The sequence below is a fragment of the Lagenorhynchus albirostris genome, chromosome 20 (assembly GCF_949774975.1).
Source record: "Lagenorhynchus albirostris chromosome 20, mLagAlb1.1, whole genome shotgun sequence".
NCBI classification, from domain to species: domain Eukaryota; kingdom Metazoa; phylum Chordata; class Mammalia; order Artiodactyla; family Delphinidae; genus Lagenorhynchus; species Lagenorhynchus albirostris.
The window spans coordinates 8,576,502-8,601,871 of record NC_083114.1 but is presented as its reverse complement, the minus strand read 5'-3'; the positions used below and the strand labels follow the sequence as shown (position 1 = coordinate 8,601,871).

General features: G+C 49.8%; 2 protein-coding genes and 10 non-coding genes across 22 annotated transcripts; 4 read left to right on the top strand and 8 right to left on the bottom strand.

The window, feature by feature from the left end:
* The first annotated feature begins 101 nt into the window (after positions 1–101).
* Positions 102–183, top strand: TRNAS-GCU (transfer RNA serine (anticodon GCU)). The gene has a single exon. It is a non-coding gene; the product is annotated as a tRNA-Ser (tRNA).
* Positions 184–429: 246 nt separating this feature from the next.
* TRNAT-AGU (transfer RNA threonine (anticodon AGU)) lies at positions 430–503 on the top strand. The gene has a single exon. It is a non-coding gene; the product is annotated as a tRNA-Thr (tRNA).
* Positions 504–901: 398 nt separating this feature from the next.
* TRNAI-AAU (transfer RNA isoleucine (anticodon AAU)) lies at positions 902–975 on the top strand. Its single transcript has one exon. It is a non-coding gene; the product is annotated as a tRNA-Ile (tRNA).
* A 651-nt stretch (positions 976–1,626) lies between these two features.
* On the bottom strand, positions 1,627–3,473 carry BORCS6 (BLOC-1 related complex subunit 6). Its single transcript, XM_060133250.1, has one exon. The coding sequence runs from the start codon at positions 3,394–3,396 to the stop codon at positions 2,341–2,343; it is 1,056 nt and encodes a 351-aa protein (XP_059989233.1). The 5' UTR covers positions 3,397–3,473; the 3' UTR covers positions 1,627–2,340.
* Positions 3,474–8,085: 4,612 nt separating this feature from the next.
* On the bottom strand, positions 8,086–13,664 carry AURKB (aurora kinase B). 11 transcript variants are annotated; one of them, XM_060133134.1, is made up of 9 exons: positions 13,393–13,664; positions 12,272–12,343; positions 10,748–10,850; positions 10,584–10,638; positions 10,145–10,339; positions 9,706–9,844; positions 9,448–9,596; positions 8,560–8,734; positions 8,086–8,389 (listed from the first exon to the last, which is right to left on the bottom strand). In XM_060133134.1, the coding sequence occupies exons 1-9, from the start codon at positions 13,477–13,479 to the stop codon at positions 8,216–8,218; spliced, it is 1,149 nt and encodes a 382-aa protein (XP_059989117.1). In that variant the 5' UTR covers positions 13,480–13,664; the 3' UTR covers positions 8,086–8,215. The 11 variants fall into 11 exon arrangements, with proteins under 11 accessions (XP_059989117.1, XP_059989118.1, XP_059989121.1 ...); XM_060133135.1 differs by having other exon boundaries at positions 10,145–10,336; XM_060133138.1 differs by lacking the exon at positions 13,393–13,664 and adding an exon at positions 12,668–12,697.
* Positions 13,665–19,643: 5,979 nt separating this feature from the next.
* TRNAW-CCA (transfer RNA tryptophan (anticodon CCA)) lies at positions 19,644–19,715 on the bottom strand. Its single transcript has one exon. It is a non-coding gene; the product is annotated as a tRNA-Trp (tRNA).
* A 606-nt stretch (positions 19,716–20,321) lies between these two features.
* TRNAG-UCC (transfer RNA glycine (anticodon UCC)) lies at positions 20,322–20,393 on the top strand. Its single transcript has one exon. It is a non-coding gene; the product is annotated as a tRNA-Gly (tRNA).
* Positions 20,394–20,753: 360 nt separating this feature from the next.
* TRNAD-GUC (transfer RNA aspartic acid (anticodon GUC)) lies at positions 20,754–20,825 on the bottom strand. The gene has a single exon. It is a non-coding gene; the product is annotated as a tRNA-Asp (tRNA).
* A 616-nt stretch (positions 20,826–21,441) lies between these two features.
* On the bottom strand, positions 21,442–21,513 carry TRNAP-CGG (transfer RNA proline (anticodon CGG)). The gene has a single exon. It is a non-coding gene; the product is annotated as a tRNA-Pro (tRNA).
* A 2,926-nt stretch (positions 21,514–24,439) lies between these two features.
* TRNAT-AGU (transfer RNA threonine (anticodon AGU)) lies at positions 24,440–24,513 on the bottom strand. Its single transcript has one exon. It is a non-coding gene; the product is annotated as a tRNA-Thr (tRNA).
* A 281-nt stretch (positions 24,514–24,794) lies between these two features.
* TRNAS-AGA (transfer RNA serine (anticodon AGA)) lies at positions 24,795–24,876 on the bottom strand. The gene has a single exon. It is a non-coding gene; the product is annotated as a tRNA-Ser (tRNA).
* A 396-nt stretch (positions 24,877–25,272) lies between these two features.
* Positions 25,273–25,346, bottom strand: TRNAI-AAU (transfer RNA isoleucine (anticodon AAU)). Its single transcript has one exon. It is a non-coding gene; the product is annotated as a tRNA-Ile (tRNA).
* Between the last annotated feature and the right edge of the window lie 24 nt (positions 25,347–25,370).

Sequence of the window (25,370 nt, the reverse complement as noted above, 5' to 3'; positions counted from 1 at the left end):
GATTTCTCGGGACGCACCTCCCTTCGCGACGTAGTTGGGCTCACGCTTACTCTGAGAAGAGTCCAGACCCCAGAGAGGAGATCCTAACTAACTTTTTCGTGGACGAGGTGGCCGAGTGGTTAAGGCGATGGACTGCTAATCCATTGTGCTCTGCACGCGTGGGTTCGAATCCCATCCTCGTCGGTTTGCGGTTGCTGTGGCCTGCCTTCGATTTTTATAATCCAAGAATTTCTCTTCTTACCTTCGGTCTGCCAGGATTCAATTTCTGTGTCGCCCCTTCACCCTCTCTCGGTTGCGGCCGCGAATTTCGTCCCTTCTACCCTGTTTTCCAGTACGACCAAAGGTTGGTGAGGAAGGCACCCTGGCATTCAGTCACCTGTCATAGAACTGACCTGGCCAGGGAAACGAGGTGGAAAAATATATAAGTTGGGCGCCGTGGCTTAGTTGGTTAAAGCGCCTGTCTAGTAAACAGGAGATCCTGGGTTCGAATCCCAGCGGTGCCTCCGAAGGTATCAGTTACCTTTTGCAAACACCGCAAGGAAAGAGCTGTGGGCATTTGGCGCTTATATACATAATTTTCCACACCTCTTTGGGAATCTGCTAGTTGCTATCAGGCGGCCTTTTCTATTTCCGGTTGTGTGCGTCAACGCTACGTGCATGTCGTCCGTCTTAAGCTGTATGTTTGCACCTCGATCTGCCGCCAAGCACCATAGTGGCATTATTGTGCTTGTCAGTGTTTTGGCTTGGATGTTGCTTCCCGAAACGATAAGTGATTCCGTTTTCGTATTCTGTTTTCCTGTCTTCCCAAACAATCTTACCCATTTTAAAATTTTCCTGAAGAGAGGACTGATCAGTAATTTGTATTTTACATAGATTCATTTTTTGGAGGCCATTGTTAGCTGGCCGGTTAGCTCAGTTGGTTAGAGCGTGGTGCTAATAACGCCAAGGTCGCGGGTTCGATCCCCGTACGGGCCAATAATGTAACATTTTAAAAATGTGTACTACTAATTTCTTGTTGCTTAGGGAAGGCTTGTGGAGCATTTCTAATACCGGAACTTTTCACACCCCAAGGAGAAACGTGCTTAAATTCTTTCCGAGTCGTAGTGTCTTGAGAGAGCAGAAAAGTTTAAGGAAACTGGATCTCTTTCTGTGATCTCTGTTTCCAAATCTCCTGACCATAACGGGGGGCTCCTGGAATTTACTATGTGACGGTAAATGGAAGGCTGTCCGGGATTGTAACAAAGATTGTTTCAGACCATACATATGGCACTGATCAGCAGAGTGTGAGAAGTGGGGTCAAGAAAGGAGTTAGCAAGTGTTTCCACTCTTTCCAGAGCCAAGATGTCCAGTTTGCCCAGGAACTGAGAAGACGGCCCTTTCCCTTTCTCTTCTGGATCACCTTGCTTCTGATTCTGCTTTTACTGGGTCTCTGAGCCCAGATCTGTGTCTTACATTTCCCCTCCGTTCTGCTGTTCAGGAGCAGGAACCATATCCTTCCCCATGTGGCCTGGGACCCCCACCCCACTCGCAGCACCGGCCCCAAGAAAACTCCACGGAAAGACTGACCTTCATGTCCATACCTTTGGCTCATCAATCCCTTAACCCCACACAGACAGAGTCTCACCCTTAGCAGCAGCAGCACTTTAATTCCACAAAAACTCAGAAAGCCAAAACTGATTAGAACACTCCACAACAGGTGGGCTTCAAACCCAGCAACAATTCTGTCTGAACCCTGAGAGCAGTGAGACCCCTCCCAACTCACCCCCTCTACCATGCAATACATTCCTTCTAGCTCCACCCAGGTTATGGCTGGGGAAGTGCGAGGGGAGGGGGCCAGAGGGCAGAAGCAGGGGGTTATCCATCTGCAAGTGTGCATCCTTGTCTGCACGGTGTGTGGCCAAGGACCCCTCAAGCTCCCACAGCCCCTGGCACCTGAGATGTGACCACTGGAGGTCAGGGTGGCCACAGTGGGGCTGGAGCCTCCCCTGTTCTCCTTTCTTGAGAACATATGGCAGTCATGTCTCCCAAGCCCAGACCTAAAGCCCTGGCTTCCCAGAGATGGTGCTCTAACTAGGGAAGAGAGTTGGGAGAACAAGGTAGCTGCAGATGGCCAACTGAATAGAAGCAGAGCATCAACCCCACCCACCAGGAGAGGCTTTAGAACTTCCCCGTGTACACCTGCATAAGGCCCAGGTAGTGGTCGCGGGCCTACTAAATGTATCTGGAAGAGCCTCCAATATACAGGGCTCCCCTCAGTGGGCAGGTCCCACCAGGGCTCCCTGAAGAGTCCTTAGGATCCTGCTGGACCCTGGCGTTGCCAGGCCTCTCCTGCCCTCCCGGTCACTTGCACAGGGCCTCCAACACCTCCAGGGTGCGTCGGATATCCCGGACTTGGCGCGCCAGTCCCTGAACTGGCTGCAGAGCCCTCTCCAGCTCCTCACAGCGTGCCAGCAAGGTGTACATGCCCTTGATGCTCATGTCCACAGCTTCGCCTAGGGAGTCCACGGCATCACGGTAGGTCTGGATGCAGCCCACGCTCAGCGCTGTCAGCTCCTGCACCGCACCACCCAGCCCGCGAAGCAGACGGTCCACCCTGCCGCCCAGCTCCCGACTCAGCCTCTCCAGGTCCCGCAGCACGTCGGGGTCGATGGGAGGAATGGCCGGAGTGGGTGGGGGCGCCGAACAGGGCCGCGCAGGGGCAGGGGGCGGGGGTTGAGGGGCGCCGCTCAGGCGGATCTTGAGTTGCAGGTTGTTGGCGACAAAGTGGGTGAGGTCGCCGTGGCGGCTCACCGTGCCCTCGAGCTCCAGGGGGCTGGATATAGTGGCGCGCCGCCCGCCGCCCGCGCCACACTCTGCACCCCCTGAGGACCCGGCGCCGCCGCACGCCCCGCTCAACCCGTCCAGGCTGCGGCTGTCCTGAAGGCGGCTGGAGAAGGAACGGCCAGCCCTGCTGTCTGCCGCCGCCTCGTCGTCGTCTTCCTTCTCCTGCTCAACATCCAACCCGCCGCCTCCAGGGCTCCCTCGACGGCAGACGCCCTCGGATGCAGGCCTGTCCTCAGGGTCCTTGCGCCGGGAGGACGCATACGGGTCGTTTTCGGGACCCGGCGCACCCCGGTTGCTCCCTGCCCCAGAAGGCGTCCCTCCGCGGCCCGGCTCTTCCTCCGGAGCCTCCCATTCCGGCGGGTGGACGAAGCTGCAGCTCGAAGTCTTCGGGGACGCCCTGGGGAGGCGGCTCGCGCCCCCAACGTTCTCGGCCTCTTCCTCCTCGGACAACCGGAGGCCTGAGGGCGGCTCAGAGGCCGTTCGGCCCGGGCCGCCGCCGAAGATCGCGGCTTGCTGTTCCCCCAGAGCTAGAAGGCCTGCTTTGGGCCCAGGCCGCCCCCGGGGCGACTCCATACTGCAGTTGGGGGCAGGAGCCAAGGAATTGGTTCGCCCCGGCTCAGGAGGCGTTGGCGGCGCCTTTAAGGGGCGTTGTAGAGGCGCGCCGATTGGCCTTGGGCTCACAATGGTCAGGACGGGAAGAACACTCTGATTGGCCCCGGCAACCAGGAAGTCCCAGGAGAGGAGCTGTTATTGAACGACTGAACGCACGTGAGAACCAGCGGGGTGGAAAGAAGGAGGTGACAGCTGCGCTCGTCGCCCCGCCCTTTCAAAAAGTTGAGGGGGCAGATCTTAAAGGTGAAGATCCTGAAATAACGGAGTCCTCCGGGGGCGGGGCTAGGGCTCTTTCCGCCCACAATTGTCATGCCCACAATTGCTGCTTAACAAACACTTATAGTGCGGACCAGAATTGGGGTTCCTAGGAGGTTTTGGGGATGGAAGTAGTATATCCTGCTTGGACCGTCGGGATTCAACCGCAACTATTGGATCAGTAAGGATGAAACCAGAATTCTCAGCAGAGCTTGAATGGTTCGTTCCATCGTCCTCGGCTAACAGACCGAGCAGATGAATTGCCCAGAACGACTCACAGTGGACAGCGAAGCGGGCTTTTAAGGGCTTTCCTGTGTATTTGGCACTCTGTTCTCTGTCTCCTGTCCCCTCCAGGTCTGAGTCTCTCTCCTCTTGGAGGATGGTATGTGATTTTGCCACTACGTAAAATATTCAATAAATTAATGGCCCTGAAGTTCAGAGCCCTGGTACCATTCTGATCTCATCTCTTCCTTCTCTTCCCCTCACTGGTCCTGCTGTAGCCGCCCTGGCCTCCTCACAGCTCCTGTGACAAGACAGACATGCTGCCCTCTCAGGGCTTTACACTTGCTCTTGCAACTCCCCTCCCGCCCTCCCCTTTTTTTGAGGCTGGGTCTACCAAGAAAAATTTTCACCTCGGATATTCCTCCTTCCCTTCTCTCCTTCAGGTCCTTATTCAAATGTTATCTTTTCAGTGAGGCCTCCCCTTACAGTCTGTTTAAAATTTCAACCACTTTCTCCAGCAATTCCCCATCTTCCTTCTCTACCTCTTCTCCGGAGCACTTATCACCATCTGACATACTATACATTTTGCTTACTTGCTCATGTAAGTGCCATGAGGGTAAGACTTTATGTCGGTTTTGTTCTCATTTGTAGCCCCAGTGCTTAGAACAGTACCTAGCGTATAGTAGGTGCTCAGTAAATATTTATTAATTAAATGACCCTAGGCCATTAATTTCCCCTTTTTGGCTTGAACTCATTCAAGATGTGTTTCTATCACTTGCACCCAGAGCCCTGACTAATACAGCATGAGACCAATGGTCTACTGTAATCTTCTCCCCCTCTCTTTGGGAATGACACCCCCGCCCTTGTCTTCCTTTTACTCCTCAGCAAGCAGATGCTCTGTATTCTGCAGGTGACAGAAAACACAAGTTGAATCAACAAAAGCAAACAAACAAAAACAAGGGGAATTTATTGTCATACAATAATGGTCTTAAGGTGTCAGAGAAGCCTGCATTCAGTGCCCTAACACTGTCATAAAGGGCCTGGTTTCTTCCCAAGGGAGTAGCTTTATCCCAAGTGGGCTTCCTCATGGTAGCACTATGTCATTTGTCATTCTTTGGGAATTATAGTTGTCTGCTTGAACTGCTATAAAAAAATATCATAAACTGGGTGTCTTAACAGTATCTTTTTCTTTTTCTCCCAGTTCTGGAGGCTGTAAGTCCAAGGTGACAGCTGATTCTGCTCCTGGTGAGGTCTCTCTTCCTGGCTAGCAGACGGCCACCTTCTTGTCTCCTTATATGATGGAGAGAGAGAGCTAGCTTTCTGGCCTTTTCTTATAAAGACACCAGTCCCATCATGAGGACCCCACCCTCATAACCTCATCTAAACTTAATTACCTCCAAAGGTCCCACCTCCAAATACCATCACATTGAGAGTTGGGGCTTCAACTTCAAATATGAATTTTTGGAGAGACAAAAATATTCAGTCCATAACTGCGATCATTTGTCATTCTCTTGGGCCTCCCAGGATCTGAATCCCAGTGTTTGAGGACTCTCCCACCTCATTAGGCAGAGCCCATCTCCCACTACAAAAGCTGGAATACCAAGCAGTCACTTTCCCAGATTCCCTAGCACATGGCTCAGGCTCCACCATGGTCTACTGGACCACTTCTGCAGTGGAATTTTTCCTGACTGTGTAGACTCCAAGCCTAGTCCTTTTAGAGATTCCATGAATTACCCAGGATGCTCATAATAAGGTCTGTTTCAGCTTAAATGAACCTGAATTGTTTTCTGTTGCATGCAACCAGAAGCCCTGGCTGATATACTCCCATACCTTCCAGAAGGCGAGGAAGGACTAGCTTCCGATGCATCTTTCCCAGGAGCCCCCGTTAATCTCTCGTCACATCTCCTTGGCCTAAACTGGTTCACATGCCCAATTTAGTCACTTTGGTCAGGGTGATACCATGTCTTATTGACTTAGGATTTCGTATTTGGAAGCAATCACTCTGGCAAGGTGATTGAAGAATTGACTGATTAGGTTAGAACAATTATGCCCCTCCTGGAGCTAGAGGTGGGTCAGTTCCCTCCAAACTGAAGTAGCAGCGACACAATGGAGGACGGAGGAGGGGCTATGGGGGAGCAAAACAGTGTCCACTACATTAGGGGTCAGCAAAATATGGCCTGTGGGCTAAATCCAGCTCTCCACCCATTTTTATATGGCCTATGAGCTAAGAATGGGCTTTTTTTTACCTTTCATACTCCATCTCAGGCCCATATGATGCAATGAAGGCCCAATTGATGAATGTTGATAACTTTAAGTGCTCAGGCTGGGGGAGAATTTGGAGGTGTGATCTGTTCAGAGGGGCTAAGAAAATAACACAGGCTATTGACTTCAGGGGCATCTATTCCAAAAGAAAGGTATAGAATGTCATGAGACAGCTTGGCTGGCATCTCATGGTCATAACATACACACTGGATACTGACATTGATCCTCTAGATTTGCAACCTTCCTGAGCTCAGAGGATTTTTTTTTTTCTTTCTTATTTATTCACTCCCCTGCCTCTAGAACAGTGCCTGGACTGTGGAAAGCACTCAATAACTATTGTCAAACGAATAAATCTAACCAAAATTTTGATATAACTACATCAGAAGGATGTAGGGACAGAAAATGCACATGTGTATGGTGGCAGTGGAGTGAAAGAATGAAACCTGTACATTTTGTAGCAGGAAAACAATAGAGCCTAAAACTGAAAACTTAAGAAGTAGCAACAGAAGCCTGTGATTTGGAAATACATGGTAAACACCAAAAACAAAACAAACCCATAAAAGGATTTGGAATAGGCTGTCTGTGGGGAGAGAGAAATGGGCAGACTCTAGGGTTTTTTTGGGCTTTTTTTAAGCCTTATAACATCGTTCAGTTGTTTTAATCTATGGGCATATGTAGTGGGTTGCATGGTAGCCCCAAAAAAGATATGTCTGTGTCTTAACCTCTGGAACCTATGAATGCGATGTTTTTTTGGAAAAAAGGGTCTTTGCAGATGTAATTAAGGATCGTGAGACAATATTATCCTGGATTATCTGGGTGAGCCATAAATCAAATGACTAGTGTTCTTATAAGACACAGAGGAGAAAAGAGAGAAGACAGGAAGGCTGTGTGAAGACACAAGCAAGAGACTGGAGTGATGCAGCCACAAGCCACGAAGTGCCCAGAGTCACCTGAAGCTGGAAGAGGCAAGGGAGGACTTTCCCCTAGAGCCTTTGAGGGGAGCATGGCATTGCAGACAACTTGATTGTGGACTCCTGGCCTCCAGAAGTGTCAGAGAATACATTTCTGCTGTTTTAAACCACTGAGTTTGTGGTAATTTGTTACAGCAACCCTAGGAATTGAATATAGCATGAGTAACTGAGATGAAAATAAAAACATTTATTGATGTTCTTCACCACATGGCTTAAAAGAGCAAATAATCAACAGATGCAGAAAAAGCATTAGGTGAAAGTCAACACCTATTTTTGATTCAGAAAAACCCCAACAGACTCCACGCTTCCACTGCAGGGGGTGCGGGTTCGATCCCTGGTCGTGGAACTAAGATCCCGCATGCTGTTGCGGCTGACCCCGAAACAAACGCCCAAACCCTTAGCAAACTAGGAAGTGACCAGGCCTTCCTCAACCTGATAAAGGACATGTATTAAAAATCTACAGCAAGCATCATGTATCTAGCAGTGAAACCTTAAACCTTAGGTTAGGAGCCAATGACTGCTTCTATTCACTCCTGTGCTAGAGCCTCATCAAAGCGGAAAAACAAACAACTTCTGGGTACAACAATGTTCAATTGCTCCCGGGTCGGCAGGAGTGAACCAGAAGAGGGAAAGAATAGAGGTCAACTAAGAGCAAGTAGTAAGAGAAGGTGGGCAGAGATGGCTGGTGTGCAGGCGTAGCAGAGTGGAGCTGAAGCCCCCAGCATCCCCAGGTCTGGGAGTCAGAGCAGGGGAAAGAAAAGACTTGGGGGTGGGGTGGAGCTGACCTGGTGGGGGTTAGAGCTGAGAGGGCAGGGTGCTCCCAGGGGCAGTGATGCAATGCCGGTCCTGGCACCCGGCATGGGCAACTCCCCAGCCTCCTCCCCACAGGTGACGGCTTCCTTCACAGCAATTTCTGCCTGTAAACATCTACACTCATCCGTACAAAAAGCTTCAGCCTTTATTAGAGAAAGAGGAGGTAGAAGACAGATGCGGGAACAGGCCAGGGACCCCTTCTCCTAACTACATATATACAGACATACAGACACAACTGAGAAAATAACAGGGACGGTTCAGGGGACAGACTGAAGGGCAGAGGGGGGCAGCACCCTCCGGGAGTGGGCCCGGACCCAAGGGTGGGCTGCGACCTGAGCCAGTGGCAGGCGTTCTGAGGGGTTATGCTTGAGCAGCTTGGAGATAAGGTCCTGGGCTCCTGCAGGCATGGAAGGGGGGATCTTCAGGTCCACCTGCAGAGGTAAAGGAGGAGGGCCCCAGCTTTCATCCTGGCTGCTTTCCCTTCACTGCCCATTTTATTTGGCAAGTGACGTAAGCCCCACAACCACGATATGCCCACTCCCTGCCCCTGGCCCCTGGGCCAGCACAGACCCCAACCACACACCCGGGGCTAGCCTCCCACCTTGACGATGCGCCGATACGTCTCGTTGTGGGAAGCACTCTCGAAGGGGGGGTTTCCCACAAGCAGCTCGTAGCAGAGCACTCCGATGCACCACAGATCCACCTTCTCGTTGTGCGTGCGCCCCTCGATCATCTCTGGGGGCAGGTAGTCCAGGGTGCCACACATTGTCTTCCTCCTGGAGGTGGGGGTGAGTGGGCAGGGATCCCAGGTCCAGACCTTCTCTCCTTTCCCTGAAGCTTGACAGGGAGCCCAGAGACCCCAGGATGTGCCAGGGTAGTGTTCCAGCCAGGCTCTGACGGAGCCTTTGGGGTAGGAGTGGGGCGAAGACATACACTAAAGCCCCAGAGGTGGGCTTACACACTGCCTCTGCATTTCCACACTGAGGGCTGTGTGTTAAAATAATCAGATATGAGGGCAATGTTCACCTTAGAATTAAAGGAAAAATCTCAAATGTCCATCAAGCACATCCTGCTTACATTAATCAGGTGACATCTCTACTATGCACTATTATGAAGGCATTAAAAGTGACGTGGGCGTATTCTCAGTGATATGGCAAGAAGGTCCCAATATATTTCAAGTGAGAAACCTGGGTGGCAAAACTGAGTCTCCTGTTTTGGTTTTTTTCTTTTTGGCCACACCGCGTGGCTGGCAGGATCTTAGTTCCCCAACCAGGGACTGAACTCCGGGCCAAAACAGTGACAGCGTGGAGTCCTAACCATTGGACCACCAGGGAGTTCCCAGAGAGTCTCCTATTTTTGTAAAGATATTGCTGTGTCTGTATATTTACATAAGAACCACCCAGAATGTCTCTGGGTAACAAGATCTGGAGTGGTTTTACTTTGAATGCCCCAGCCTCACCCCCAGGGCCGGCCTCCTGGCCCACCATACCTCAGGGAGGGGGCGTGCACAGACCAGCCGAAGTCAGCAATCTTCAGCTCTCCCTGGAGCCCCAAGAGCAGATTCTCCGGCTTTATGTCTCTGTGAATCACTTTCTTCCCGTGGCAGTATATCAGAGCATCCGCCAGCTCCTCCATAATCTGGGGGGCCAACGACAGGCAGTCAGACAAGGATAGACCCCGGGCTGCAAGCAGCGTCCCCCCAGCCTCCAGCCCCCGGCCGGTGCCCCAGGTGCCCACCCGCCCCGACCGTGGCTGTTCGCTGCTCGTCAAAAGTGTGGCTTTTCTGCAGCTCCTTGTAGAGCTCCCCCCGGGGGGCATACTCCAGAATCAAGTAGATCCTTCGCCGGTCATAGAAATAGTTGTAGAGACGCAAGATGTTGGGATGCCTGGGAGAGGAGACAGAGGAAGCATCAGGCTGTATCCTGGCATAAGGAAATGGGAAAGATGACAGGTCCCACTGCAGCAAACTGGGTCAGGCTTGGGCCAGGCAGGGGACACCAGGCTGGCGGTGCTAAGGGGGAACTGGACGCAGCTCTCTGGGTTCAAGGCCCTGGCCAGGACTGAGAGCTCCTTGGGGCTGCCTGACCACAGCTGCAGAGAAGACAGTCCGGATGTGGTGGGATTGGAAGAGGAGCGGGGGGTTGAGGCGCCAGGGGTACTGTGGCTTGAAGGGCGCTGCCGCGTACTGCAGATGGGCCTGGATTTCAATCTCCCTGCGCAGCTGGTGCTCCACACCCTCCTTCTCTATCTGAGACTTGAAGAGGACTTTGAGCGCCACGATGAAATGGCTTTTCTTCTCCCGAGCCAAGTACACATTTCCAAACTTGCCTTTGCCCAGAGGACGCCCAATCTCAAAGTCGTCGATTGTGAAGGAACGCCTGCTGGAGGGGGGGTGGGGGGTGGTAGGCAGCTGAGTACCGGTTAGTCGGTCCCCTGAGGCGTTTGCCTTCTCCCTGCACCTCAGCCCATCCTGCCCGCAGCCCTGTTTCTCTTCCAGGGGAGCTGAGGATGGATCAGGCTTTCTTGCCTCCCTACTCCTCCTGCCCTTACCTTCTACCTCCCCCATTTCCTACCTGTTCACTGTCCCTCCCCCTCTCTTGCCACCCCAAGGCTTGGGGCGCTTACATTGAGAAGTTTGGGGTCCGACTGTTGTTCTCCACCACCTTCTGGAGAGGGGCAGCTAAGGAAAGAACAGGGAAATTGAGGCCATCCTTTGACATTTTCATCCCCATCCACCTTTCCCAGACCCTAGTCCCCTCAGGTCGATGCCCTCCCCTTGTCCTAGTTACCTGTGGGCTGGGCATTGGAGCGGCTCATGAGGACAAGCGCAGAGGGGGTGACAGGCTCCTTCCGGAGGACTCTCTGGGGCAGGGTGTTCAGGCCAGACTGAGCCTGAGAAGGACCAGGGGGGAGCTCTGAGAGTGCCTTTATCCCAGTGACCGGGTTGGAATGTGCTACAAGCAGCATTTCAGGACTTGCTATAAAGCCACCCACCCACCTACCCAATCCCCAGTTCAAAGAGGAACACTGAGACCACAATTTAGCTACTCAGCCCGAAGACTCTGCTCAGAGCCCCATAGAAAATGAGTTATTAATAAACAACCTAAGTCAGCCTAAGACAGGGACTTACCCTCACACCTAACCTCTCACCTCTTTGGCCCTGGCCCACTCCACATTCTCAGGCCCAAGGCTGTCCAACCTTCAAAGTCTTGTCCATAACACCACTCCTTTACCCAGTGCCCCACCCCAGGGGGCAGTAGAGGCTGGGGTAATGAACACACAAAATTCAAGGAGCTTTAGCACAGCGGTATTCTCATGGTCCCCTAAGCTCAGTCTGTTAAGTCTCAGATAAGGTCCTTGTGGCCTTGAGTGTTCAGCAAATCTCAGTATTTACCCCTTTGCCACAACAGGCTTTAGGACACTGAGGGCTACTCTAACGGCCTCGGACCACTTTTCACTTTCAACTTCTGAGTAATATACACCCCTTTCTTTTAGGAGTGACCAGTGTGGGCATGACAATGTTTTCTCATTCAGCCTCCACTATTGACAGCCTCATTCAGAGATTCACCAGGGAGGCAGCTGGTGGACAAGGGGACATACGGACCCCCCCCCAGGATACTCAAGCCCCGCAAACAGAGAGCAAAGCCCATGCAGGGCCCCTTCTTTCTTCTTTAGCCAAGAGAGGAAGAAAGCCTCAGTGCCCCTACAGACCTGTTTGCAAACAGTGATATTAGCATGGAATTTACAAATAAGCAAGTTGAACAAAATAGAGTGCAGAAATAGATCCACATATATGTGGGAATTTAATATATGTAACAAAGGTAGCATTTCAAATGAGAGGGTAGACTCTTCAGTGAAAGGTGTTGGGACAACTGGAAAATAAAGCCATTGAATGCTTACTTCACACCAGTCATTAAAATAAATTCTAAATTCTTAATTTAGACTTGTCCTGGACCTTTTAAACTTATAAACGTATCTAAATCCTTCCAGAGTCTATTTCTGTTTCCTGCCTAGCCTATATTTTCAGGACAAGGGTTGGGAATCATGGCCAAAAGGCCAGACCCTGCCTGCTCAGTCCCAGATGTCATCTGGATGTGACAAATAGGCTCAGCTCTGCAGAGGTCCTCACAGGCTGGTCAAACTCAAGTTGGCAGCACCTGATAGGATGTGGCTACAAGTGACCAGACTGGGGCCCATAAACTAGTGCAAAGCCGGGAAGAAAGTGGTAAGAGGATCGCCCTCTGCAGGACCTCAAATCTGCAAGCGGGACCTCGCCACGCGGGTGGGGGGAGGGGAAGTGGGAAAGCCCTTACCGTCTGCCTGCCGTAGGGCCAGGGGTAGGCGTTCTCCTTCTGGGCCATCCTTAGAAGGGAAGGGGGAGGGAACTGGGCAGAGAAGAGAAGCAGAGCCGTGAGAAGCAGAAAAAAAGGAGAGAGAGAGTGAGGGGTCGGACAGATATAGCCGGAAGCGCTTGTCTGGGGCTGGTGAAAGGGAGCAGGTTTACAAGCTGGCCTCATCAGGGCGCATCCCGGAGCTCGCCTCGCTGCCCCAGCCCTGCTACCGGCCTCACCCCTTTCCAGGACCCTCTCTCCACTTTAGAGCAACCAGCAGCCCGGCAGAGTGCGTGCGGGCCCGCCCAACGGACCCCCCGACCTGCCGGATCACCTGACCTCTCCCGGCGCAAGGCCCCCGAAAGGAGGACAGCTCACCTGGAGCCGGCGGCACAGCCACCTCCCTGGCGGCTGGGAAACAACTGAACCTTCCCGGCCGCGCCCACGCAGAGATCCTTTCAAATCTCCCGCCCTGGCCCCATTGGCTGAGCGCGCCGCCCATGCCCAGTCCTCATTGGATGGGTGTCCCATTACGTAGCCCTAGGGGCCCAATGGAAAAGGTGGAATGCGAGCGCCGGAGCAGCTCGGGTTCCGGCTTAGGAAAGTTTCCCTCGACCCCCGAAATAGTCTCATGGGTTTTTTTTGTTGTTTTGTTTTGTTTTTAAAATTTAAGTCATCGATATATCTGGAATTTATCCTTGTATGAACTAGGGTTTAACTTTGTTTTTTGTCAGAGAGCCAGTTATGCCGGCATCATTTGTTAAACAAACTGCACCATTCCCAAGGGAATTTAAATGCTACCTTTGATATACTAAGTCAGATTCTCTATTCAAGTTTTATTGCTTGTTCGTTTGCACGTGTGTTTCTTTTTTTTTTATTTTATTTTTTTCGGTACGCCGGCCTCTCACTGTTGTGGCCTCTCCCGTTGCGCAAGCTCAGCGGCCATGGCTCACGGGCCTAGCTGTTCTGCGGCATGTGGGATCTTCCCGGACCGGGGAACGAACCCGTGTCCCCTGTATCGGCAGGCGGACTCTCAACCACTGCGCCACCAGGGAAGCCCTATTATTATTATTATTATTATTATTATTTTAAGTTTTAAATACCTTATTGAAATACAGTTGATTTACAATGTTGTGGGGGGGGTTGTTTTTTTGGCTGCATCGGGTCTTTCTGGTGCGCAGCCTTCTCATTGTGGTGGCTTCTCTTGTTGAGAAGCACGGGCTCTAGGCACCGGCTTCAGTAGTTGTGACTCGTGGGCTCTAGAGCGCAGACTCAGTAGTTATGGCGCATGGACTTAGTTGCTCCGGGGCACGTGGGATCTTCCCCGGCCAGGGCTCGAACCTGTGTCCTCTTCATTGGCAGGCAGATGCTTAACCACTGCACCACCAGGGGAGTCCATGTGCGTTTATTCTTATGTCATTATTATTTTGTTCTTTGAGTCTTTTACTCATATTCCTAATAAGAATTTTCTACCAGAGGACCTTTCTCTGCAGGTCCCCCAACCGAGGCCAAATTGCTTGGACCCACTCTCACTTTTCTCCTTCTTGCCGCACTCCCTTCTCTGCTCTTTCCAACGCCAAATTTCATTATTGGGTTAAATAAATAGATTTTGGGACCTTTTATGAAATAACTAGTGGATATTTGTAAATACTGCCTGTCCAGCACCCTTCATCTTTCTTCTAATAATAAGACTCTAACTTCGCTTTAGGGAACCACCTGTCTCCCCATTCTGTGTTGTTGGTTTCTGTTGCTGCCAGCCCCAAATCGCTAACTTGATGGAGACACGTTGTAGAGGACTTTATGGTTATCTAGCCAGCATCCATTCTCCCAGCGATTCCCACTTCCTGAAAGCAACTAGAGTTTTGTGGGTCTGAGAGGGAAGCTGACCCCATCCCAGGTCCAGGAGTGGACCCTGTCTGATTTACACCAGTCAACACCCTTTATTCTGGGATCATGGTCACTGGTTCAGGGATAAGCATGTGACCTTAGTGAGTCAGTTAGTGGGAATTTTAGGATTCTTGCCCAGAATGCTGGACAGAAGCTCCTTTTCTCCTGCTGGAACTGGGCAAGAAAGCACATAGCCTGCATTGCTGGTGGGGGTGCTCCTGCAGGGAGCAGGCTGAGTACGAAGCTGACATTGTAGAAGGCAGAAGAGAGGCCTGGGAAGAACCCGAGAACTTGATGACAATGTTGAACGTCTGGATGCCTATTTCAGCCATTTCCTTCCATGACCCAACAGGTTTCCTTCTCTAATGCATTGAGTTAAGAGTTCTGTTATTTGCTGTTAAAAGCATACTAACTGACACACATCTACAGACCTAGAGTGTTTGTAGTCATTTGGGTTGAATGATGCAAAACTACTGACAGTCAATCATTCTGACCTACAGAAAATACCAATTTCATATGATTCACCCCGATGTAAATGAAATAAGTCCTAATGGGTTTCTAGATCAGTTCACAATGCTTTTGGCTGCAAGTAACAGGAAACTCAGTTAACACTGGCATAAACAGTAGACATCTATTTTCTCTTACATAACAAGAAATCAGAAAGTAGATAGTTTGGCTCAGGAACTGAACAATGTTAGAGGTCTGGATTGGCCTCTCCGTGATTCTCTTAACATTTTCCCATTGCAAGATGGATTCCAACAGTCTCTGTCTCTTTTATCAGGAAAATCAGAAGCCTTTCTAAAAGTTCCCAATATGGGAATTCCCTGGCGGCCCAGTGGTTAGGACTCGGTGCTTTCACTGTCAGGGGACCCTGTCTGATCCCTGGTCAGGGAAGTAAGATCCCCACAAGCCCCAAGGAGCAGCCCTCCCCCCAAAAAAGTTCCCAGTAGATATCTCCTCTCCTAGAACTGTGTCACATGAGTACTGCAAAGGAGGCTGGTAACTGTGAGTATCTCTTCCAGCCCCTACAGTTAAAGCAGATCGGGGGTGTGGTGGTAGAAATAGGCATGTGCCACTGGAGGTACAGTGCTGTTTTCACTCAGGGTCAGCCCAACCCTGCTTCCCAAGATCAAGGAGCCCATTTCAATTTCAGTGCCTTTATCAACATATTTGGCATAGAGTGACTAGCTAATGAAGATCTTTATAAAAATCCTGTCGCTTGCAGTATACTTTATGCCTCATAATCTAGTGAAGGGAGACTTTTCTAGAGCCTGTCAGGGACACAGTGCATGGGTGGGATATGCCTGTTAGATCCCACACAGTATCTCTGTCCCCCGGAGTCTTTAAATTCCCACTTGCACATTATGTCGGAAGACATTTGGCCTTTCAGGAATAGTTGATGGGCCAGCATAAAATTGAGATTTGTATTATTCACAAAAAAACAAAGCAAAACAAAACCTATCTGTTCTAGCAGCTAGGCAACTATCAGCTGCCTGTTCCAGTTAGTGAACAAAATCTCTGTTATTTACCCCAGTGCTCCTCAAACGATCTATAGGGAAGAACCAGCCTTAATTATTGCCAATCCATCACAGATTGATACTTTTATAAAATACAATAAAAATGAGTTCCTTGAAAAATGAAATCTAAAAAATATAAAAATAACAAGCTCAGGCTTCCCTGGTGGCGCAGTGGTTGAGAGTCCGCCTGCCGATGCAGGGTACACGGGTTCGTGCCCCAGTCCGGGAAGATCCCACATGCCGCGGAGCGGCTGGGACCGTGAGCCATAGCCGCTGAGCCTGCGCATCCGGAGCCTGTGCTCCGCAACGGGAGAGGCCCCAGCAGTGAGAGGCCCGCGTACCGCAAAAAAAAAAATAAATAACAAGCTCGCTTTTTTTTTTTTTTTTGGTTATAACCAACGTTTATAAAAGTACTCTGACAGATGCTGTAAGAGTTTTTAAATACGTAGCTCTCAAATTCTATACTCATCTCGGACATAAAAGTAACAGTTCATGAAGTGGCGCCAGTCTGCGGGCCACGCTGAGTACCAGCAATCTACCTCCAGTGCAGCCCTATCCAAAACTGTGGCCTGTTCTCTTTGGCGAGGCAAGCTCAGCATCCACTCTCCCGCAGGGATTCCCCAAGTTTATAAAGGTGGAAATGAGCAAATTCCTCCAGGTCTAACTCTTTTCTTCTTTCCTCTTGCTTTGCTTTTGCCTCCCAGTTCCTGTTAGATTGGGGATTCTGGCTACTGGCCAAGGAACATTGAGAGGTATCCTTGAGGGGCAACTGTCACTATTCTACTCCCAGAGCTGAATTTTCCAGTGACTGGGAAGGGTCAGAATGTAGCGTGTTCCAAAGGTCAGGCTGGATGGCTGGGATACTGTAATGTGTGTGAGGCACACATGTCAGTCCTTTTATTTCTGATAATGGAATAGCCCCCAAAGAAATTTATTTACTTGTCTATGCTGGGTCTTAGTTGTAGCGTGCATGAGGGGATCTATTTCCCTGACCTGGGATCGAACCCGGGACTCCTGAATTGGGAGCGTGGAGCCTTAACCACTGGACCACCAGGGAAGTCCCCCCTCCCCCTCTCCCCTCTCTCCCCTCCCCCACAAAGAAATTTCAAGACATGAATTCTCATCGTCAGCCAATAAGCCCCTTCCAGGGACGAGGAGTAGTAGACTCAGAAGGTTCTGGAAGGGCCTTGTTGGAGGAGCCTAGCCAATACTCCCCATGTCTCCCCACTAAGTTGTCCTCTTCAAGGTAAACCTGAGGCAACGCTGATGAGCTGAGTAGGTGCATCAAGACCTGGCTGCTCTCCTCCATCCAGACTCCTCCCGAGCATTCCCAGGTCAAACAGCATCGCTGGGGTTTGCTCTTGGCCATTAGAGCCCAAGTGTTCATCTTTGGTACAAACCGCAGGCCTGGACCAAACATCCCTGCCACTGAGATTGAGGCCTGAGGCCCCCTCCAGGTCCATGTGTGCATCCTCAGGGACTGGATCAGCAGGGACAGTGACCCTGCCCATGTGGCGGGACAAGAAGCCTCTACACTACACTTCTGATGCATCGTAAAATGTTTTATTGAAGTGTACATACTGGAAAATGTCCAGCTGGACAAATTTTCACAAACTGAACACCTCTGGGTAACCAGCACCCAGATCAAGAAACAGAATATTACCAGCACCCCAGAAGGACCCCCAGCCTTCTTTTCAAGTCACTCCCCCCGGCCCCAAGAGTAACCACTGTCCTGACTTCTAACCCACATACTGGTTTTGCCTGTTTTTACCTTTATGCAAATGGGATCACACAGTATATATTCTCTGGCACCTGACTTTTCTCATTCAACATTATGTTTGTGAGATTTATCCATTCTGTTGATGTATTGGTTTTTACATATACATGAACATGATAAAATTTACACAGACTAGTTAAAAGTAAGTCTCCCAGTTCCCTGGTAGTCCAGTGGTTAGGATTCGGCACTTTCACTGCCTGGACTGGGTTCAATCCCTGGTCAGGGAAATGAGATCCTGAAAGCTGGGCAGCGTGACCAAAAAAAAAAAAAGAAAAAAAAAAGTGCAGCAATAGATAAATATCATATGATGTTGCTTATATGTGGAATCTAGAAGAAATGATACAAAAGAACTTACTTACAAAACAGAAATAGAGTTACAGACGTAGAAAACAAACATGGTTGGGGGAAAGGAGGATTGACATATACACGATACTATATACAAAACAGATAACTAATAAGGACCTACTGTATAGGGCAGGGAACTCTACTCAATACTCTGTAATGACCTATATGGAAAAAGAATCTAAAAAAGAGTGAATATATGTATATGTATATCAGTGATTCACTTTGCTGTACAGCAGAAACTAAGATGACATTGCAACTCATCTATACTCGAATCAAATTTTTGTTAATGTATAAGGAAAGATAGAATGAGAAAATTACTATTTTTTATCTCCTTAAAGGGGCCCTGTTCTGGGTGGACACCGAGGAGGGGATGCAGGATTACCGACTGCCAGCTTCACACTCCTTCCGCGTTAGGTTACCAACGCTCCTGAGCTGTCCCCTTGCTAAGTCGTCAGCGGTTCTCAAATCGAGCACACTTGGCTTCTGCAACAAAGGCTGGCAGACTGTCAGCCTCAGTCTTGACACATGTAACACAGTGACCACTCTGGTGGAAGGCGGTCCTGGGACTAGGGAGAGGAGGGGAAGGCGAGGCACAGATTCTAGCCTGGGTGGGTGACTGCTTTGTGCGCTGTGGTGAGACGGCTCAAATTCCTCTCCTGCAGCCCAAGCCTGTGACACTAACAAAGGCGCTATTAGTTAAGGAAAGAGATGTCAAGGAAGAAATTCCCCACTGGGAAAGACAAGGCCTGTGGAGTGGATGGCTTAAATTTCTTCGTTATTATTATTTTTTTCAATATACCAGAAGCGGCAAAAATACACATAGCTCTGGGCGTCTAGTGTCGGCAGTGAAGTCTGGAGAATATTTGTATGTAACGCAAATTAAATACAAAATATTTGTATTTAATACCCAATGTTCTACCGCATGGAGGGAACATCAGAGATGATTAAAGCCATAAAAAAAAAAAGAAATTGAACTGAATACAAGAACACGGTAATGGAAACATAATTGTTTTTTAAAAAGAGAGGAAACGAAAGAAAAAAAGAAAATCGCTTTTAGTTGAAAAAGTAACAAAAGCAGTGCAGTTAGCTGTTTAGCTAAGGGGAACTTTTAACCCTGAAACTGGAGTTTCAGGAATTCATGTCATAGACCAAATTCAGCAGAGGCCAAAAAAAAAAAAAAAAAAAAGGATGTACATGGTAACACTTTAAATAATGAGAAAAAAATGCAGATAACCACCAGACAACCAGAATGTCTAACTTTAGAAGAATTTCTTAATAACTTACAGCATTGTCCTTGAAGTCAGATGTTCATTAAAATTATAATTATAAAGATAATAGAATCCTATTCCTATTACAATGATAAGTGAAAATACTGGAGTACAAGATTATGGACACCCCTGGCAAGTGGAATTTAAATTGCCAAAAATTAAACCACTGGTTTAGGAGGATTATGAATTATCATTATTACTTTAAAATTATTCATTATTGCTACATTCTTTTCAATAAAGAACATTTATTGCTCCAAAATACATTTTCGGAACAAGAATTGGTGACTGATTATGAACAATTTCTGTGTTACGATATCTAAAATATCTATGAGATTAAAGGTATTATTATTTAATTGGTTGATTTGATGGAAACAGTAAGATGAAAATAAAAGTTCCAAAATTTGTATTTTAGTAGAAAACTCAGATACTTTAGGGAAAAAAAATCCCAGAAACACTCAGGTTCCTTTTTTTTTTTTCATATAATAACAGAAGATTCTTTTCTTTCTTTCCCAAAAAAGAATCTCACTTGCAAAACTATCCAGCTCCCGAAAATAACCCTTTGACCCCGACGTGATTTGAACACGCAACCTTCTGATCTGGAGTCAGACGCGCTACCGTTGCGCCACGAGGCCTTCTCAAAACCGCTGTTTGATGGACCTCGTGAACAGATGCATCATCAGCATCAAGGGGCGGAGTTTTATTCTCAGACCCCGCCCGGCCCTTTGTCAGAGCCGTTCTCCGAGCCGCCAGTGGGCTAGATGCGCGCGCACTAAGGGATTAATCATCCTCCTCTGGACAAATTGGGTTTAGACGCACTTGGTTTAAGGCCCAATTCTTTAACCTCGGTACACACTGAGCTCACTCAACAGAGAAATTACTTCATGTATTTGAGATTTATTTTTGGGGTTAATAAAGTGTTGGTGCAGATCTGGCGCCCTGGATAAATCTTAGATTTAATCCCAGCTGTTCCCCTACTTGGCTTCTCTTGACTTTTGTTTCCTCGTCTGTAGACTGGGTATAATCAAACAGTCCCTCGCGTGGTGACTGGAGCTCAATGGCGGTGCCGGGAGCCAAGCGCCGCTCACACGTGAGTGCCTCGCACACTGCACTCGTTACTTCTGTGTCGGTGTCGCTTTCGTCCGTTCCTCGCCTAGGCCTTGACTCGTTATCACTCAAGCCACGACCCTGTAGACCTAAGTCAGTATTTAAGAACTTCAATAAAGAGCAGTAAAAGCGAAGCGTTGGTGGTATAGTGGTGAGCATAGCTGCCTTCCAAGCAGTTGACCCGGGTTCGATTCCCGGCCAACGCATAATGACATACAGCTTTCTTTTTTCCCCCCCCCGAATTACGTGTGTGAGTGTTTTGCTGTTTGCCTTCTTGTATATTTTAAATTATCGTCAATGAACGCGTCTAATATGCTTATTGAACGGCGAGAATAATGGCTAATAAACCTATTGAATGGAGAGAATAATTAATTTAGCCACATATTTAAAATACGAGTTACTTGAAATAAAACAAATATGAAATTTAGAATGTGAGCTGGAGAGTCAGGACAAACGATCCCTCTTCTTCTGCTTTCCTTTTTCTTCCCGTCTTCTTTTTATCTTCATCCTAGGGCCCGGGATGGGTACTTCCGAAGTTAAGATTTAGTGCAAAAGGTTTAGCACTCCTCCCCGTCGGGGAATCGAACCCCGGTCTCCCGCGTGACAGGCGGGGATACTCACCACTATACTAACGAGGAATGAGACAAACATCGTTTACTCCAAATGCTTGATCTGCTATCTTCACCGAGCGCGGCGTGCCAATGACGAGGTTCCTGTGGATGCTGTCTCTCCGTCCAGTAAGAAATGCTGACCCAAACCTATGCATGTTCTAGACCATAACTGAGCGCGAGTCCCCAGAAGGGCGAAAACGAGCAGGAGTGACCGAGAGACAGACGGCCTCCAAGCCTGCAGAGACCTGAATTCTGACAGTCCTGGGGCTCTCCCAGACATAACCCTAAATAGGTCCCAACCCGTTTCACTAACTGTCATCCACTACTATAAGTTGACAGACATCAATCAAACCGAAACCAGGCTCTGGAGGCCGAGGAGTAGCATCAAGTAGGAAGGAGAGGAACAGACAGCGAGCGTCTTGCCCATGTCAAGAGGTGCCTGCCCTCTTCCTGGAACTCTGGGAAGGATTGCGCGCTGCGAGCCTCTTCCTGCCACCCGGGTGTCCACTCAGAACAAAAGAGCTCCCGGAACACCTCCTTCAAGCCCTCAGTTCACTCTGATCACCTTCCAGCCCAACCTCCTCAGCGCCGTTCCAAGTTAACAACCGCCTTGGGGCTCTGGTTTCCGCAAAACTGGAAGACCGGGCTCGTCCGGGATTTGAACCCGGGACCTCTCGCACCCGAAGCGAGAATCATACCCCTAGACCAACGAGCCGACGTACAATAACGACCGCGGACGACTTTAGAGGTCGTCCCAGGCTTTCTGCAGTCCTAGGACTGTGATTCACTGCGGCCTGATCCTGGCACGCGGTCAGGGACCACCCGCCCCGACGCACAATACTCTGGAGCTGGGGTCTGGGAATCTCTCTCGGCTCCAGAGCCGCGAGCTCCGACTCCTCCCAGGAAATAACGTCGGGGAAGTGGGAGGGAGTGGTCTCGGCCTCGCCCCCGAGCAGCCCTCCAGGACTGCCTCGAGCACCCGTGTGCCCGCTCCCTACGGTAACTGACTTGGCGCCACTCCGTAGTCCGGAGTCTCGACTCTTCCTGCCTCCGCCCGCCGTCCTGGGACCCAGCCCCCGGCGCAGAGCTTTGAAGACTAGCGGTAGAGTTGCCTGGTTGGGGACAATTAATGAGTCCTGAGATCTCTCTGGGAACACCAGCCCCTCTTTCTGTCCCTGCGTCTGTCCATCCTTCTGGAGTGACCGACACTTCGATAGCCCACAGTCTCCCCAGACCGCAGGGTAGTGCCCAGGCGAGGGAATATTTCCTGGGGCCAAGAAGACCCACGCAGGAGGCGTCATTGAGATGAGTGGCTGGCGAGGTCAGGTGGGGGATGGGCTTTCCAAACTGTGCGAGCTTCTAAGCTTTTAATACACTCGCCGTGCTCTCACGTGGGGGCCGCCAAGAGTCCTGGCAGGATCTGGTGGGGTCAGTTGCCAGCTACCGTGTTCCCTCAGGTCGGTTCCTGTTCTGGAGAGTCTTCCCAGGAGGGTTCTGATCGGCCCCTGAAATCGACCCCCCCCGTAGCATCTCTGGGCCGAACCATCTTGTTCCATAGCCCAGTCGTGTGATTTGTGGGCCCATCCCTTCTTAAGGCCCTACCCACAGATACTTTGGTGGAGGGGAGTTCAACGAAGGGTTCAGCTCTTTGCCTTTTCTTTCCCAGGTGTCCCTGGCCAGACGGCGGGGGAGGGCAGCAGAGAACAGCCCATCCTTTCCCGTCGGCATCCCAGGCCTTTCAGGTGTGTGAGGAGTGCTCAGGGCTGATCTGGCATCTCCCTCCTGCCACCCTTTGCCATTTTCTGTCTCCCTCCTCTTGGGCGCCAGCCTTCCCCAAGTCTCTAGTCACCTCTGTCTTACCTGGTCTCCCGCACTTAATCTGCACAGAGGTGGAAGCCTAAATTCCTTATAGACCATGATGAAAGCTGTGGCCACCTTTTCTAGAAAAATCCATACAATATCTATGGACCCCACTTTTAGAATCCAAGAACTAAGACGTAAACTACTGATGTTGTTTCTACCTTGTTGCAAGTATTTTACATTTTAACAGGAGTCAAAGCTTTACATGGAAACACTGAGTTCTAAGGTATAACTTTGGGCAATCACAGTTGTTTGAAAGAGATAGGGTGAGAAAGAGTGAATTTGAGAAGGTAGTAACCCTTCCCCTCAGCACCTCCCTAAAGTGGAACCCTGGCAACATCCTGAATTGCTTCTCCCTTTTCTTCAGACTCCACATCCTATCAGTTACTGAATCCTGTAGTGTTTTTTATACTAAACATGTCTCGAATTCATCCCCTCCTCTCCATCTCTCTGTAGCTGCGCAGGTGCAAGTCTTTGACATTTCTATAACCAACCCCCCAAAGTCCTCTCCCCTCCTATACTGATCCCTTATGTTATTCTTCTGTGTAGCATTTATCTAGCATATTACACAATTTACTTTTAAAAACGCTTTTTGTTGTGCTTATTGTTCCCTGCTGTATTCCCAGGGCCTAGAATAATGGCTGTTACAGAGTATGGAGTTGTTGAATGGAACACAGGCAAATTTCCATGTGGTCTTTAAGACGTAGCTCACCTCCTCCAGAAAGCCTTCCCATTCACTCTCCACTCTCAGGTCCGATGAGATGCCACTTCTCTTGTCCTTGTTCTCACAGTGCCCTGTCCCTGCCCTTGGCGCACTGTGTCTGACTGTGCCTTCCTATGAGAAAAGGGGTTTGCCTTATTCATTTGGTTATGCACAGCGTGCAGCCCAGTGCTTGGCACAAATCTGGTCCCAGTGGTGCTGCGTCATTTACTTGACTTGTCACCTCGATATACCAATTCCTTCAAGCCAAACTTGTGCTCAGACATCTTGCAGTGGTTCCCGGGCAAAGGATGGTGTCTAGACCCTTCTGCCTAATTTCCAAGGAGGTTTAGGCCCTGTCAGCGGCCCACAGATCCTAATTCTTGCCTCCTTCTCCATAGCATTTACTTCTACTCTCACACGCCCGGCTTCAGTGCTCCAGAAATGTGTTCTGCCCTTCCACACCAGGCTCTCCGGAGGCCCCACCGGGACTATGCTCTCTTCTACTCCCACTCAGTCCGCAGGGTCCCAGCCCTTAACGCGCCCTCTTGCAGGAAACCAGATGGCGCAGTGCCAGCCAGTATCTCCTGCTAATTCCTAACCCTGACTACCAGCTTGTGAACACAGCTATACGTGAAGGGCCTGGTACAGGAACTGCGCATAGAAGACGCACCCCTCCCTCGATTTTTTAAATTAAGAATTATTTGTAAATATATATATACATATATAATCCTGAGGCCCCAAACCAAAAGAACTATAATGAAGAACCAACCAAAACAAACCGACTTAGGTTCTTGGGAAGGACCAAGGCAGTGGGACGGCTGCTAGGGCCGGCCCACCAGCACCAGCGGGGTGTCATCCGCTTTGCAAAAGAAGGAGTAGGCCTGCGCCGGGTTCCCGCCCTGGTCACGGCGCAAGCTTTTGAAGCAGTCTACCGGAAAAGGCAGTTCCTCTCCGCAGGAAATGAGTGTGGAACTGGAGCCCTTGCGTCCTCGTCTAAAAGCAATTGATAAATTCATTAGAGTGTAAGGATTTCAAGGACAAAACGGATACGATCTTTTTCTCGGAGTCGGCTGACTAAAGGCACCGCTGGGATTCGAACCCAGGATCTCCTGTTTACTAGACAGGCGCTTTAACCAACTAAGCCACGGCGCCAAAGGCGCTGGGGGCTTTTCAGCAGGGATATATACAAGTATACCGCCGGCAGGCTGGTCACAACTTAAGATTCTAAAATTAATTTTGACAAATCATTATGTTTGATGTCAAACGTCCACTCAAGAGCTGCCCCGGATATTGAAAGATGTAAATGAAAGACCTCAACACTAGCTAGATGTGCGTGGTTGGAGGATGTCTGCGGCGCCGATCAGATCAATCCTCCGTGACACGTAGGACAGAAGGAATTCAGTTAGTGCGCGTCGGAGAAGAAAAAAGGGACACGTAGTCGGCAGGATTCGAACCTGCGCGGGGAGACCCCAATGGATTTCTAGTCCATCGCCTTAACCACTCGGCCACGACTACGTGCTTGCAAACGAGGGGTTCGCTCCAAACCTTCATTAGTCTTCTTGCTCCGCAAACACCATCCCTCTCACAATTTCGCGCTTCCAGGATTACGAGACCGTTCGGTGAGAACACCAGAGGACATAATTGTAATCGACCTTCCCCTCGCGGCCCCGCCCCACCTTTCTGTGATCTACCCCATTCTCTCGCCCGCCTCCAACAGTGCGCTCCCAGGGAAGAGTAGACGTGGCAGCCGCTCCCAGACCCGGGCGCGCCCTTCCGAGCGTCGGAGTGAGCGAGCAACTCAGGTTTTGAAAAGTAGTGGGTTCTCTGTCGTTTGTGATTGGGAAAGTAAGCAGCTCCGGTCGGAAACTTCCGGCTACCAGCGGCTATGGGAGGGAATAAAAGTAACGCTACTGGCCCGTACGGGGATCGAACCCGCGACCTTGGCGTTATTAGCACCACGCTCTAACCAACTGAGCTAACCGGCCAGTTACTGGAACAGTCTCCTTCGA

Bases quoted from the DNA above. Each gene is read 5' to 3' on its own strand.
- BORCS6 (XM_060133250.1), bottom strand. From the start codon at position 3,396: ATGGAGTCGCCCCGGGGGCGGCCTGGGCCCAAAGCAGGCCTTCTAGCT.
- AURKB (XM_060133134.1), bottom strand. From the start codon at position 13,479: ATGAGAAGGCTGCGCACCAGAAAGACCCGATGCAGCCAAAAAAACAAC. The intron at 10,340-10,583 runs GTAAGCGCCCCA...CCCCCCCTCCAG, and splicing joins CGGACCCCAAACTTCTCAAT to CAGGCGTTCCTTCACAATCG. The intron at 9,845-10,144 runs GTACGCGGCAGC...CTCCTCTCCCAG, and splicing joins GAAATCCAGGCCCATCTGCA to GCATCCCAACATCTTGCGTC.